This window comes from Oncorhynchus mykiss, chromosome 19 (genome assembly GCF_057628025.1).
Source record: "Oncorhynchus mykiss isolate SJ-2025 chromosome 19, ASM5762802v1, whole genome shotgun sequence".
Taxonomy (NCBI): Eukaryota; Metazoa; Chordata; class Actinopteri; order Salmoniformes; family Salmonidae; genus Oncorhynchus; species Oncorhynchus mykiss.
The window spans coordinates 8,288,324-8,303,510 of record NC_143040.1 but is presented as its reverse complement, the minus strand read 5'-3'; the positions used below and the strand labels follow the sequence as shown (position 1 = coordinate 8,303,510).

The 15,187-nt window shown below is 38.6% G+C and overlaps 2 protein-coding genes across 2 annotated transcripts in view; both read right to left on the bottom strand.

Annotated features, from left to right (window-relative positions):
- The window catches only part of LOC118936769 (scavenger receptor cysteine-rich type 1 protein M130-like), a 73,932-nt gene that overhangs the window by 38,226 nt on the left and 20,519 nt on the right, over positions 1-15,187 (bottom strand). The window lies entirely within an intron of this gene.
- On the bottom strand, positions 645-2,727 carry LOC110497260 (uncharacterized). The gene is given in 3 exon segments (XM_090210012.1): positions 645-1,383; positions 2,187-2,277; positions 2,279-2,727. Coding segments are annotated over 3 exon segments (828 nt in total). The 5' UTR covers positions 2,456-2,727; the 3' UTR covers positions 645-823.

Below are 15,187 nucleotides of genomic sequence, written 5' to 3'. Positions count from 1 at the left end.
CCAAGGCAGCAGCTACTCTTCCTGGGGTTTATTATAGATCCCCATTAGTTCCTGCCAAGGCAGCAGCTACTCTTCCTGGGGTTTATTATGGACCCCCATTAGTTCCTGCCAAGGCAGCAGCTACTCTTCCTGGGGTTTATTATGGATCCCCATTAGTTCCTGCCAAGGCAGCAGCTACTCTTCCTGGGGGTTTAACATGGATCCCCATTAGTTCCTGCCAAGGCAGCAGCTACTCTTCCTGGGGTTTATTATGGATCCCCATTAGTTCCTGCCAAGGCAGCAGCTACTCTTCCTGGGGTTTATTATGGATCCCCATTAGTTCCTGCCAAGGCAGCAGCTACTCTTCCTGGGGTTTATTATGGATCCCCATTAGTTCCTGCCAAGGCAGCAGCTACTCTTCCTGGGGTCCATCTAAAATAAAGGCAGTTAGACCATTTTAAAAACATGACAATAAATTGACAACACACTGTGTCCTCAGTCACCTTGTCCCAGAGAGATTTACATGGTTATCAAAACATCACACCAGGGTGAGTCTAAACAAAACACAGCCCTGTGGGGAAAATGAATGGAACCATCTCCCTGTTTGACCTCTAGTTGTTATGGATATTATGACTCTACAGAGACACACAGTGGACCTGTCAAAATATGTTCCATTGATAAATCACACTTTATTTAACCTCAATGTCATCTTGTGTTTACATGGCATTGTAGATTTTAGCTGTATATAGTATGTATTCTGGATGTTTTCAGTGTGTTTTTAACCCTTTCAGACAATGGATTAATCACAATTAAAAATAGTGCATTAACATTACACAAAGTGAACTCAAGTCTGACAGCCGAAACAAACACACACATTCTCAGTCAAAAACAAGTCAGAACACAGCCTCTCGATTCTCTCATGTGTTTTCAGGTTCTCTGACTGGGAAAATGTCTTTCCACAATGAGAGCAGTGGTATGTCTTCTCCTCCTGTGTATTTGTATGTATTCCTTCATGCTCTTTCAGGTACCTTAACCGGGTAAATCTCTCTCCACACTGGGAGCAGCGGTACATCTTCTTACCTGTGTGTGTCCTCTCATGCTTGTTTAGGTTTCCTACCTGGCCAAAACTCTTTCCACAATGGGAACATTGGAAAAGCTTTTCCCCTGTGTGTCCCCTCTCATGCGTTTGCAGGCTCCCTAACTGGGTAAACGTCATTCCACATTGGGAACAGTGGTAAGGCTTCTCTCCAGTGTGTATTCTCTTATGTGTTCTCAGGCTCCCTAACTGAGTAAAACTCTTTCCACACTGGGAGCAGTGATGTCGTCCTGCTGGTTTGGACGTCTCGGGGTCTGGTTTCCCTGAAGGACTCTTCCTGCTGTCAGAAGGAGAGTCTGGTCTCTCTCCTGTCAAAGACAAACAGATGATTTAATTAAACAGAGACCTGAATGAAACCTCCACATGATAAAACTTCCTATGACGTTTAAATCTAGACTAGATCCCTCAATCACCTGAAGTCACTTTTCACAAGTGTTATTACAGCCACTACAAAATGCAGGTCTCTGTGTGTTCTTAGTCAGAGAGGCCTATAGAATGGTCTAGAATGTCATTGTATGCTGTAGCGTTTACACCACTCCAGCCTACGCTTGACACTCTAGCAATGATAAAGTACTTTATGATAACACGAAAATTAAATAAACGATTTGGTATCATTTGTATTATGGAAGATTGAATAAGTGTGCTTCAAACGGTTTGCTTGTAATGATTTGTAGCCATGGTCTCGACTAGCTGTGCATGAGAGTCCATTCAACTCAGTTTCCCTAACTGAAAAAACGCCATTCCGTAAAGTGTTTTCGCGCACGCAAATTCAGGAAGAAACTGAAGAGCAGATGGCCTGACCGCGTTTTGCGACTGTCGGCTCACTTGACCGCAGTCAACGGTGGGCTGGAAATCGCCTCCAGTTTAGTACAGTGGAATTGCAGTATTGAATGAAGGCAAGTCCATTCCGTGAGACATTTAAGTTGTGATTTTGGGTGCAAATCCATTGTTAAAGTTTTGTTGTTGGCCAGCTTCTTGATGGTATTCACATCTTACAGTGTAGCTTTATCAATTCCTACATTAAAAAACGGCATTTAAGCTCAGAACTAGAGTAGAATGCTGTTTTAAAACCACATATCAGTTCAACAACTATTTTCAAGACAGGACTTACTGGTGTTACTCAGATCTTCTGTCTCCTTCTCTTCTTCCCTCTCCTCCTCCTTCAATATGACAGTTATCTCTCCTTCATTCACTCCAAAAAAAAGTATAATCGTTTTCTTCCTCTTCTTTCTGTGTAACAGCCTCACCCTCTACTTCTTCGTTTACTGTGACATCCTCCTCTTCATTCTCCTCTTTCACGACAACGTTCAGCCAAATACCTTCTTTCTCCTTCCAGCAGACCTCTTTTTTAGCAGGAGGGCAGCAGCTTGCTGAGCTCATGGTCGGGGATGTTAGCCAGCTAACCTAGCTAGTTAGCGACTAGCCTAGTGATAGGCTCATTTATCAAGCCAGCTACCGTTACCTGACTAAACGGAAATATGACATGAAATGGGGAAACTAGTTAAAAGACAGAATTATGTTCCAAATACAGAAGTAAATATAGACCGAAGCAGTCTGAACAGCTTGAACGTTTCCGCTAGGAAGCTACCGAGGTGGCTGACGAGATGTTGTTGAAGAAGCGTCCCGTCCACTACATTATACGTCACTCTGATAGCATCGCCTGAAAAACGCATATCGCCATCTGTTGACTGGAGTGGTTAACGCAGATAAATGTTTATTTTATTTCCAGACAAAAAGTGCATTTTTACATTTCTTTCATTAAATAATAATAGAATAGTCAGACAACTGCAGATTTGTAATAAGTATGAATTTAAAACCTACTCCCACATTCTACCAACCCAACAGATGTTTCTACTACAGGGAATATTAACCAATGAGGTGGGTCTTTCCACATTCTACCAACCCAACAGATGTTTCTACTACAGTGAATATTAACCAATGAGGTGGGTCTTTCCACAATCTACCAACCCAACAGATGTTTCTACTACAGGGAATATTAACCAATGAGGTGGGTCTTTACACATTCTACCACCCCAACAGATGTTTCTACTAGTGAATATTAACCAATCAGGTGGGTCTTTCCACATTCTACCAACCCAACAGATGTTTCTACTACAGGGAATATTAACCAATGAGGTGGGTCTTTCCACATTCTACCAACCCTACAGATGTTTCTACTAGAGGGAATATTAACCAATGAGGTGGGTCTTTCCACATTCTACCAACCCTACAGATGTTTCTACTACAGGGAATATTAACCAATGAGGTGGGTCTTTCCACATTCTACCAACCCAACAGATGTTTCTACTACAGGGAATATTAACCAATGAGGTGGGTCTTTCCACATTCTACCAACTCAACAGATGTTTCTACTACAGGGAATATTAACCAATGAGGTGGGTCTTTCCACATTCTACCAACTCAACAGATGTTTCTACTACAGGGAATATTAACCAATGAGGTGGGTCTTTACACATTCTACCAACTCAACAGATGTTTCTACTACAGGGAATATTAACCAATGAGGTAGGTCTTTACACATTCTACCAACCCAACAGATGTTTCTACTACAGGGAATATTAACCAATGAGGTGGGTCTTTCCACATTCTACCAACCCAACAGATGTTTCTACTAGAGGGAATATTAACCAATGAGGTGGGTCTTTACACATTCTACCAACCCTACAGATGTTTCTACTAGTGAATATTAACCAATGAGGTGGGTCTTACCACATTCTACCAACCCAACAGATGTTTCTACTACAGGGAATATTAACCAATGAGGTGGGTCTTTCCACATTCTACCAACCCTACAGATGTTTCTACTACAGGGAATATTAACCAATGAGGTGGGTCTTTCCACATTCTACCAACCCAACAGATGTTTCTACTAGAGGGAATATTAACCAATGAGGTGGGTCTTACCACATTCTACCAACCCAACAGATGTTTCTACTACAGTGAATATTAACCAATGAGGTGAGTCTTTCCACATTCTACCAACCCAACAGATGTTTCTACTACAGGGAATATTAACCAATGAGGTGGGTCTTTCCACATTCTACCAACCCAACAGATGTTTCTACTAGTGAATATTAACCAATGAGGTGGGTCTTTCCACATTCTACCAACCCAACAGATGTTTCTACTACAGGGAATATTAACCAATGAGGTGGGTCTTTCCACATTCTACCAACCCAACAGATGTTTATACTATGAACACTTTCAGGTTAATTGAAGTTAAATTCCCAAAAAGCCTAAACAGGTTTGGTCATTATCAGGTATTGGAGCGTTGAAAGATGATGCACAACAACGGTTTCTTCCACGAAACCACGACAACAATAACCACCGCGGTCAAAATAACTGTAAAGTTATTCTCCATCGAAATGACTACCGCTACAATCGACCTGTTCGCAATACATGGGTATTGGGATCTGAGCTCATCTGTCTGTCAGTAAGCTATGTTTACATGGGTATTGGATCTAACCTCATTGATCTATCAGTAAGATATGTTTACATGGGTATTGGGATCTGACCTCATTGATCTGTCAGTAAAATATGTTTACATGGGTATTGGATCTAACCTCATTGATCTGTCAGTAAGCTATGTTTACATGGGTATTGGATCTAACCTCATTGATCTGCCAGTAAGCTATGTTTACATGTGTACTGGGATCTAACCTCATTGATCTGTCAGTAAGCTATGTTTACATGGGTATTGGATCTGACCTCATTGATCTGTCAGTAAGCTATGTTTACATGGGTATTGGATCTGACCTCATTGATCTGTCAGTAAGCTATGTTTACATGGGTATTGGATCTGACCTCATTGATCTGTCAGTAAGCTATGTTTACATGGGTATTGGATCTGACCTCATTGATCTATCAGTAAGCTATGTTTACATGGGTATTGGATCTAACCTCATTGATCTATCAGTAAGCTATGTTTACATGGGTATTGGATCTGACCTCATTGATCTTTCAGTAAGCTATGTTTACATGGGTATTGGATCTGACCTCATTGATCTGTCAGTAAGCTATGTTTACATGGGTATTGGATCTGACCTCATTGATCTATCAGTAAGCTATGTTTACATGGGTATTGGATCTGACCTCATTGATCTGTCAGTAAGCTATGTTTACATGGGTATTGGATCTAACCTCATTGATCTGTCAGTAAGCTATGTTTACATGGATATTGGATCTGACCTCATTGATCTGTCAGTAAGCTATGTTTACATGGGTATTGGATCTGACCTCATTGATCTATCAGTAAGCTATGTTTACATGGGTATTGGATCTAACCTCATTGATCTATCAGTAAGCTATGTTTACATGGGTATTGGATCTAACCTCATTGATCTGTCAGTAAGCTATGTTTACATGGGTATTGGGATCTGACCTCATTGATCTATCAGTAAGCTATGTTTAGCTATGTTTACATGGGTATTGGGATCTCAGCTATAGTCTAATCCATCAAAGGAGTCCTACCAGCTAGCAGTGTAACAAACCTTGTAGGAAAGTACTACGTGGCTCTGGTGAAAGATCAGACCTCACCACCATTTGACTGATGTTGGAGGCTTGTCTGAAGACTCCCCGTGGGGTTCTTTAAAACCTCTTAAAGAGGCTGCGAATTTTTGCAGCTTTTTGTTAAAAATCGCGCAGCTTTTTGTTAAAAATCGCGCAAAATCTCAACGTCCTGCTACTCATGCCAGGAATATAGTATATGCATATGATTAGTATGTGTGGATAGAAAACACTCCGAAGTCTCTAAAACTGGTTAAATCATGTCTGTGACTATAACAGAACGTGTGTAGGAGGCAAAATCCCAATGAAAACTGTTCACAAAAAAACACACAAAAAATATCCCTCCGCCAGTCTCTGTATTGTCTATGGCAAGGGAAAATAGATAGCGTCCAGTTTACAATGCCTACAGCTTCCACACGATGTCGCCAGTACTGGCAATTGAGTTGAAGTTTATCCTTGGTGAGATGAGGAATAGGCACTTCCTGTCTTCGGGTACAATTGTGGCTGGTATTGGAGTGGCCATCACAAAGCCCTGACCACAATCGTATAGAACATTTGTGGGCAGAACTGAGAAGGGAATTTTTACTAGGATTAAATTCCAGGAATTGTGATGAGATTAAATGTATTTGGCTGAGGTGTATGTAAACTTTGGACTTCAACTGTAGGTACCGTTACTGTGTTAAAAACAGAGGCAGTTGTGGGACTGATGTGTGTGGTGTTAAAGGGGAAATCTGACATTTGTTTCTAAACATTGGAGTAAAAAAATAATGACAGCTTTGTTATTGTTTCAACTGCAGATTGGTTGTTTGTTGTGTGGCTTTTTTAAAGGGGCAACCTGGGTTTTAAACAGAAACAAAATGGCAGCCCAGAGACCTGAGCTGTGTTGGAATACTCATACTAACTGTACTATTTGTGACGTACATTGAGTTTGTAGTTTGCTTATTGGTCGTAGTATGATATAGTTGGTTTAGCCAAAAGTTCCCTGGCAAGCAAGCATTTCTAAACTTTTATTCACTTTTATGGGGTATTGTGATGTCATTATGGGGTATTGTGATGTCATTATGGGGTATTGTCTGAAGATAGATAATTTAAAAAAAAATGTCATCCATTTTAGAATAGTAGCCAAAGAACATTTTACTGGTTGAAGTCGTTTTTAAATATAAAGTAGTACATTTTCGACAAAAACATAAACATTATATTAATCAGGACATTCAAATGAACCTTACAATTATAATCCAAAGTAGTGTGAAATGCACTCATAAGCAACCTGGAAATGGAGGCTATATCTGCTGTCAGCCTATGAGAAGTCCCCTGACTTTTCCCCCACGGGGGTGAACTAGTGAATAGGCACAGAGATTAATGTGAGGTTCCTTGAGTAGCATCCTGATCTTACACTGATAGATAGTGGTTTCTGCATTAGAAGGGAGGGGTTTCTGCATTAGAAGGGAGGGGTTTCTGCATTAGAAGGGAGGGGTTTCTGCATTAGAAGGGAGGGGTTTCTGCATTAGAAGGGAGGGGTTTCTGCATTAGAAGGGAGGGGTTTCTGCATTAGAAGTGAGGGGCTTCTGCATTAGAAGGGAGGGGTTTCTGCATTAGAAGGGAGGGGTTTCTGCATTAGAAGGGAGGGGTTTCTGCATTAGAAGGGAGGGGTTTCTGCATTAGAAGGGAGGGGTTTCTGCATTAGAAGGGAGGGGTTTCTGCATTAGAAGGAAGGGGTTTCTGCATTAGAAGGGAGGGGTTTCTGCATTAGAAGGGAGGGGTTTCTGCATTAGAAGTGAGGGGTTTCTGCATTAGAAGGGAGGGGTTTCTGCATTAGAAGTGAGGGGTTTCTGCATTAGAAGGGAGGGGTTTCTGCATTAGAAGGGAGGGGTTTCTGCATTAGAAGGGAGGGGTTTCTGCATTAGAAGGGAGGGGTTTCTGCATTAGAAGGGAGGGGTTTCTGCATTAGAAGGGAGGGGTTTCTGCATTAGAAGTGAGGGGTTTCTGCATTAGAAGGGAGGGGTTTCTGCATTAGAAGTGAGAGGTTTCTGCATTAGAAGGGAGGGGTTTCAGCATTAAAAGGGAGGGGTTTCTGCATTAGAAGGGAGGGGTTTCTGCATTAGAAGGGAGGGGTTTCTGCATTAGAAGGGAGTGGTTTCTGCATTAGAAGGGAGGGGTTTCTGCATTAGAAGGGAGGGGTTTCTGCATTAGAAGGGAGGGTTTTCTGCATTAGAAGGGAGGGTTTCTGCATTACATGGCTACGCTGTTGGCATCACCTTTTACAGTGGATTTCTGCTGTTGTGGGCCTTTAACCATCTGTCTGACTTGTTGTTTACACAGGAGAGAGACGTGACTATCGTGGATCCTCTGGGGAGCCTCAACATCATGATGCTAACGAGGCAGAGAAGAGTCTCTCCAGTTTATATCACCTCAAGAAACACCCACAGGGAATAAATCTCACTGCTTCTCTGACTGTGGGGAAGGTTGCAAATCTTCATCAGAACTTAAAGAAGATCAGAATTACTTAAAGAAGATCAGAATCACTAAAAGTGAATTCATACTGGAGAGAAACCTTATACCTGTGATCAATGTGGGAAGAGTTTTACTCAGTCAAGCTGCCTGAAAACTCACCAGAGAATACACACTGGAGAGAAACCTTATAGCTGTGATCAATGTGGGAAAGGTTTTACTCACTCAAGCTGCCTGATGGTACATCTTGAGAGCACACAAGGGAGAGAAACCTTATATAGCTGTGATCAATGTGGGAAGAGTTTTACTCAGTCAAGCTGCCTGAAAACTCACCAGAGAATACACACTGGAGAGAAACCTTATAGCTGTGATCAATGTGGGAAAGGTTTTACTCACTCAAGCTGCCTGATGGTACATCTTGAGAGCACACAAGGGAAAGAAACCTTATATAGCTGTGATCAATGTGGGAAGAGTTTTACTCACTCAAGCTGCCTGATGGTACATCTTGAGAGCACACAAGGGAGAGAAACCTTACCACTGCTCTGACTGCGGAAAGAGTTTTGTTACATCTAGGCATCTGACTATACAGCAGAGAACACACACAAGGGAGAGAAACCTTACCACTGCTCTGACTGCGGAAAAAGTTTTGTTAGTTCAACAGATTTAAAATCACACCAGAAAATACACACAGTCGAGAAACCTTATAACTGTACTCAATGTGGGAAGAGGTTTAATCACTCAAGCTGGCTGATAGTACACCTGAGAGCACACACAGGAGTGAAATCTTATAGCTGTGATCAATGTGGGAAGAGTTTTGTTACATCTAGGCATCTGACTATACAGCAGAGAACACACACAGGAGTGAAACCTTATAGCTGTGATCAATGTGGGAAGAGTTTTGTTACATCTAGCCATCTGACTATACAGCAGAGAACACACACAGGAGAGAAATCTTACAGCTGTAGTCAATGTGGGAAGAGTTTTATTCAGTCAAGTAGCCTGATATCACACCAGAAACACACACAGGAGAGAAATTTCATAGCTGGGATCAATGTCAGAAGAGATACTCTGATAAAAGATCTCTGATCAAACATCAGAAAATACATACATGAAGTAGTTGTTTCATAATATCAATGAATTAATGTCACAATGTAGAATGTTTAAACATTGTAGTAGGAGTATTTTAATGATGTCACAATGTAGAATGTTTTAACATTGTAGTAGCAGTATTTTAATGATGTCACAATGTAGAATGTTTTAACATTGTAGTAGCAGTATTTTAATGATGTCACAATGTAGAATGTTTTAACATTGTAGTAGCAGTATTTTAATGATGTCACAATGTAGAATGTTTTAACATTGTAGTGGGAGTATTTTAATGATGTCACAATGTAGAATGTTTAAACATTGTAGAAGGGGTATTTTAATGATGTCACAATGTAGAATGTTTTAACATTGTAGTGGGAGTATTTTAATGATGTCACAATGTAGAATGTTTTAACATTGTAGTGGGAGTATTTTAATGATGTCACAATGTAGAATGTTTAAACATTGTAGAAGGAGTATTTTAATGATGTCACGATGTAGAATGTTTAAACATTGTAGTAGGAGTATTTTAATGATGTCACAATGTAGAATGTTTTAACATTGTAGTAGGAGTATTTTAATGATGTCACAGTGTAGAATGTTTTAACATTGTTGTTGGAGTACAAAGGATTTTAATTTGTTAAAAGTCCATATTGATACAGAAACACTAAACCAGGATTTAGATGTATTAAGAACAAGTTGATTGACAAAGTCATGAAAAATGGAATAAACCACATTTTGGCTGTGATAAAAGATATGCCTCTGGGGTCAAAATGATCCATGTCAGAACTATGGTTCAATGTAAATATGTAGTGGGTCAAAATGATCCATGTCAGAACTATGGTTCAATGTAAATATGTAGTGGGTCAAAATGATCCATGTCAGAACTATGGTTCAATGTAAATATGTAGTGGGTCAAAATGATCCATGTCAGAACTATGGTTCAATGTAAATATGTAGTGGGTCAAAATGATCCATGTCAGAACTATGGTTCAATGTAAATATGTAGTGGGTCAAAATGATCCATGTCAGAACTATGGTTCAATGTAAATATGTAGTGGGTCTAAATGATCCATGTCAGAACTATGGTTCAATGTAAATATGTAGTGGGTCTAAATGATCCATGTCAGAACTATGGTTCAATGTAAATATGTAGTGGGTCTAAATGATCCCTGTCAGAACTATGGTTCAATGTAAATATGTAGTGGGTCTAAATGATCCCTGTCAGAACTATGGTTCAATGTAACTATGTAGTGGGTCTAAATGATCCATGTCAGAACTATGGTTCAATGTAAATATGTAGTGGGTCTAAATGATCCATGTCAGAACTATGGTTCAATGTAAATATGTAGTGGGTCTAAATGATCCCTGTCAGAACTATGGTTCAATGTAAATATGTAGTGGGTCTAAATGATCCCTGTCAGAACTATGGTTCAATGTAAATATGTAGTGGGTCTAAAGTTTGTTTTAAATTCTCACTCATTAAACACGAATGAATCAACACATGCTTCTCTTTGAATGACTTAATACAATATTACACTTTTATGAAATAAATGAAAATAAACTTTTGGTTCCTCAACTGTGTTGCCCCTCCAGTCAGCAGATGACGATGTGTCTTTTTATTTTAATTTAATTTTATATATTTATTTTTTGATTCAAAATACAGACCAACAATTTACATTGTTACATCATACAAAACAGAACTAGTATTAACTAGAAAATACTAAAACACACAAAATATCAATGAAGTAATAAAACATTAACTATTTTAGTGTAGTTGTTATCACTCTGAAAAAATCTATAATGATTCAGGAAGATGTTTTTCTTGTTGTTATTCACTAGGGTTAATGTTTTAATAAAATATTTAAATTCAATCAGAAAAATGTGTCATTTTGGTATAGAATTTTGGAATGATTGTTTGTGTATAAAGTATTTGGCAACAAGAATAAAAAAAATCACAATCATTTCAGTGGTTTCATTGCAATAGTAACATATTATATCCTCCATGTAGAACATGGACAGTGTTCATAATGGTAACATATTATATCCTCCATGTAAAACATGGGCAGTGTTCATAATGGTAACATATTATATCCTCCATGTAGAACATGGGCAGTGTTCATAATGGTAACATATTATATCCTCCATGTAGAACATGGACAGTGTTCATAATGGTAACATATTATATCCTCCATGTAGAACATGGGCAGTGTTCATAATGGTAACATATTATATCCTCCATGTAGAACATGGGCAGTGTTCATAATGGTAACATATTATATCCTCCATGTAGAACATGGACAGTGTTCATAATGGTAACATATTATATCCTCCATGTAGAACATGGGCAGTGTTCATAATGGTAACATATTATATCCTCCATGTAAAACATGGGCAGTGTTCATAATGGTAACATATTATATCCTCCATGTAAAACATGGGCAGTGTTCATAATGGTAACATATTATATCCTCCATGTAAAACATGGGCAGTGTTCATAATGGTAACATATTATATCCTCCATGTAAAACATGGGCAGTGTTCATAATGGTAACATATTATATCCTCCATGTAAAACATGGGCAGTGTTCATAATGGTAACATATTATATCCTCCATGTAGAACATGGACAGTGTTCATAATAGTAACATATTATATCCTCCATGTAGAACATGGGCAGTGTTCATAATGGTAACATATTATATCCTCCATGTAAAACATGGGCAGTGTTCATAATGGTAACATATTATATCCTCCATGTAGAACATGGGCAGTGTTCATAATGGTAACATATTATATCCTCCATGTAGAACATGGGCAGTGTTCATAATGGTAACATATTATATCCTCCATGTTAAACATGGGCAGTGTTCATAATGGTAACATATTATATCCTCCATGTAAAACATGGGCAGTGTTCATAATGGTAACATATTATATCCTCCATGTAGAACATGGGCAGTGTTCATAATGGTAACATATTATATCCTCCATGTAGAACATGGGCAGTGTTCATAATGGTAACATATTATATCCTCCATGTAGAACATGGGCAGTGTTCATAATGGTAACATATTATATCCTCCATGTAAAACATGGGCAGTGTTCATAATGGTAACATATTATATCCTCCATGTAGAACATGGGCATTGTTCATAATGGCAACATATTATATCCTACAAGTAGAACATGGGCAGTGTTCATAATGGTAACATTATATCCTCCATGTTAAACATGGGCAGTGTTCATAATGGTAACATATTATATCCTCCATGTAAAACATGGGCAGTGTTCATAATGGTAACATATTATATCCTCCATGTAGAACATGGGCAGTGTTCATAATGGTAACATATTATATCCTCCATGTAGAACATGGGCAGTGTTCATAATGGTAACATATTATATCCTCCATGTAGAACATGGGCAGTGTTCATAATGGTAACATGTTATATCCTCCATGTTAAACATGGGCAGTGTTCATAATGGTAACATATTATATCCTCCATGTAGAACATGGGCAGTGTTCATAATGGTAACATATTATATCCTCCATGTTAAACATGGGCAGTGTTCATAATGGTAACATATTATATCCTCCATGTTAAACATGGGCAGTGTTCATAATGGTAACATATTATATCCTCCATGTAGAACATGGACAGTGTTCATAATGGTAAATAAGTATCTTGCAAGGTTTTCACAAAATTATGACACAGATTTACATCAAAGAACAAGTGGGACAGATTCTCACATTTTTCTCAGAAAACACAGATATCATCAACAGCCACACATGTGGACATCATAGAATTACATGGATATATCTGATGTAACATGTTAAAGTGCCCTTCCTTAACATTGTTTGTTCTACAGTATTTGTAAGGCCTTAACCAGCCACACATGTGGACATCATAGAATTACATGGATATATCTGATGTAACATGTTAAAGTGCCCTTCCTTAACGTTGTTTGTTCTACAGTATTTGTAAGGCCTTAACCAGCCACACATGTGGACATCATAGAATTACATGGATATATCTGATGTAACATGTTAAAGTGCCCTTCCTTAACATTGTTTGTTCTACAGTATTTGTAAGGCCTTAACCAGCCACACATGTGGACATCATGTGGGGGGGAATTGTGCAAGAAACATATTTTCCAGGCCATTAAAGCTTGTTGTTGAAACCTAACTGACTTTGAGAGTTTACTTAGTGTAGAATAGCTTCAGTTATCTGGTGTTGAAAAGTCCCACACCACACCTTACCATCCCATGGGTAACGGCCAAGCAGAACGTCTGAATCGCACACTGGGTGGGCGAGACTACTGGGTTTCCACCCTTCTTCTTGATGTTCAGACACACCTCTAGGCTGCCGGTAGATGTTATGTTTGAAAGTGTGCTGTTGGATGGGGACACAGTAGATGTGGATAAGTAGGTCCAGTCTCTGGGTGAATGAAATACCATATTGAATCAGTATTGATCAAACATCTTTTCAACCAGTTGATCTTGAAAGTGTTATTTATGTCACAAAGTCCAACACTTCCAGACCTCCTTCAGCTCTTTTATTAGAGGACTGACTCTTTTAGTTGGTGAGATTTATTTATCAGATGAAGTCAAGAAAGGTCTTGTTGATCTCTTTACAAGTAGCAGGATTTACACATAAAGATAATGAGGGGTACACAAAACCAGACAGTCCCTCTGCCTTGGACAGAAGTACTCTCCCAAGTATAGAAACATCTCTTTGTAGACAATTATTACATATATTTGGGGTTTTCTTAATTTTAGGAGAGAAATTCATGTGTTGTCTGACTAAGTGGTTTTTGACAGATGTATTCCTAAATATTTAACACAGTCCTTTACAGGAATATTTTATATTTCTTTATCATCAGAGTCAAATAAACATAAGAATGCTGTACTGTATAAACACTGCTAATACAACAATAGTGCTAGGTGTCTGTACTATATAAACACTGCTAATCCAACAATAGTGCTAGATGTCTGTACTATATTAACACTGCTAATCCAACAATAGTGCTAGGTGTCTGTACTATATAAACACTGTTAATCCAACAATAGTGCTAGGTGTCTGTACTATATAAACACTGCTAATACAACAATAGTGTAGGTGTCTGTACTATATTAACACTGCTAATCCAACAATAGTGCTAGGTGTCTGTACTATATAAACACTGCTAATCCAACAATAGTGCTAGGTGTCTGTACTATATAAACACTGTTAATCCAACAATAGTGCTAGGTGTCTGTACTATATAAACACTGCTAATCCAACAATAGTGCTAGGTGTCTGTACTATATAAACACTGTTAATCCAACAATAGTGCTAGGTGTCTGTACTATATAAACACTGCTAATCCAACAATAGTGTCTGTACTATATAAACACTGCTAATCCAACAATAGTGCTAGGTGTCTGTACTATATAAACACTGCTAATACAACAATAGTGTAGGTGTCTGTACTATATAAACACTGCTAATACAACAATAGTGCTAGGTGTCTGTACTATATAAACACTGCTAATACAACAATAGTGCTGGGTGTCTGTACTATATAAACACTGCTAATACAACAATAGTGCTAGGTGTCTGTACTATATAAACACTGCTAATACAACAATAGTGCAGGTGTCTGTACTATATAAACACTGCTAATCCAACAATAGTGTAGGTGTCTGTACTATATAAACACTGCTAATACAACAATAGTGCTAGGTGTCTGTACTATATAAACACTGTTAATCCAACAATAGTGCTAGGTGTCTGTACTATATAAACACTGCTAATCCAACAATAGTGTCTGTACTATATAAACACTGCTAATCCAACAATAGTGCTAGGTGTCTGTACTATATAAACACTGCTAATACAACAATAGTGTAGGTGTCTGTACTATATAAACACTGTTAATACAACAATAGTGCTAGGTGTTTGTACTATATAAACACTGCTAATACAACAATAGTGCTAGGTGTCTGTACTATATAAACACTGCTAATCCAACAATAGTGTAGGTGTCTGTACTATATAAACACTG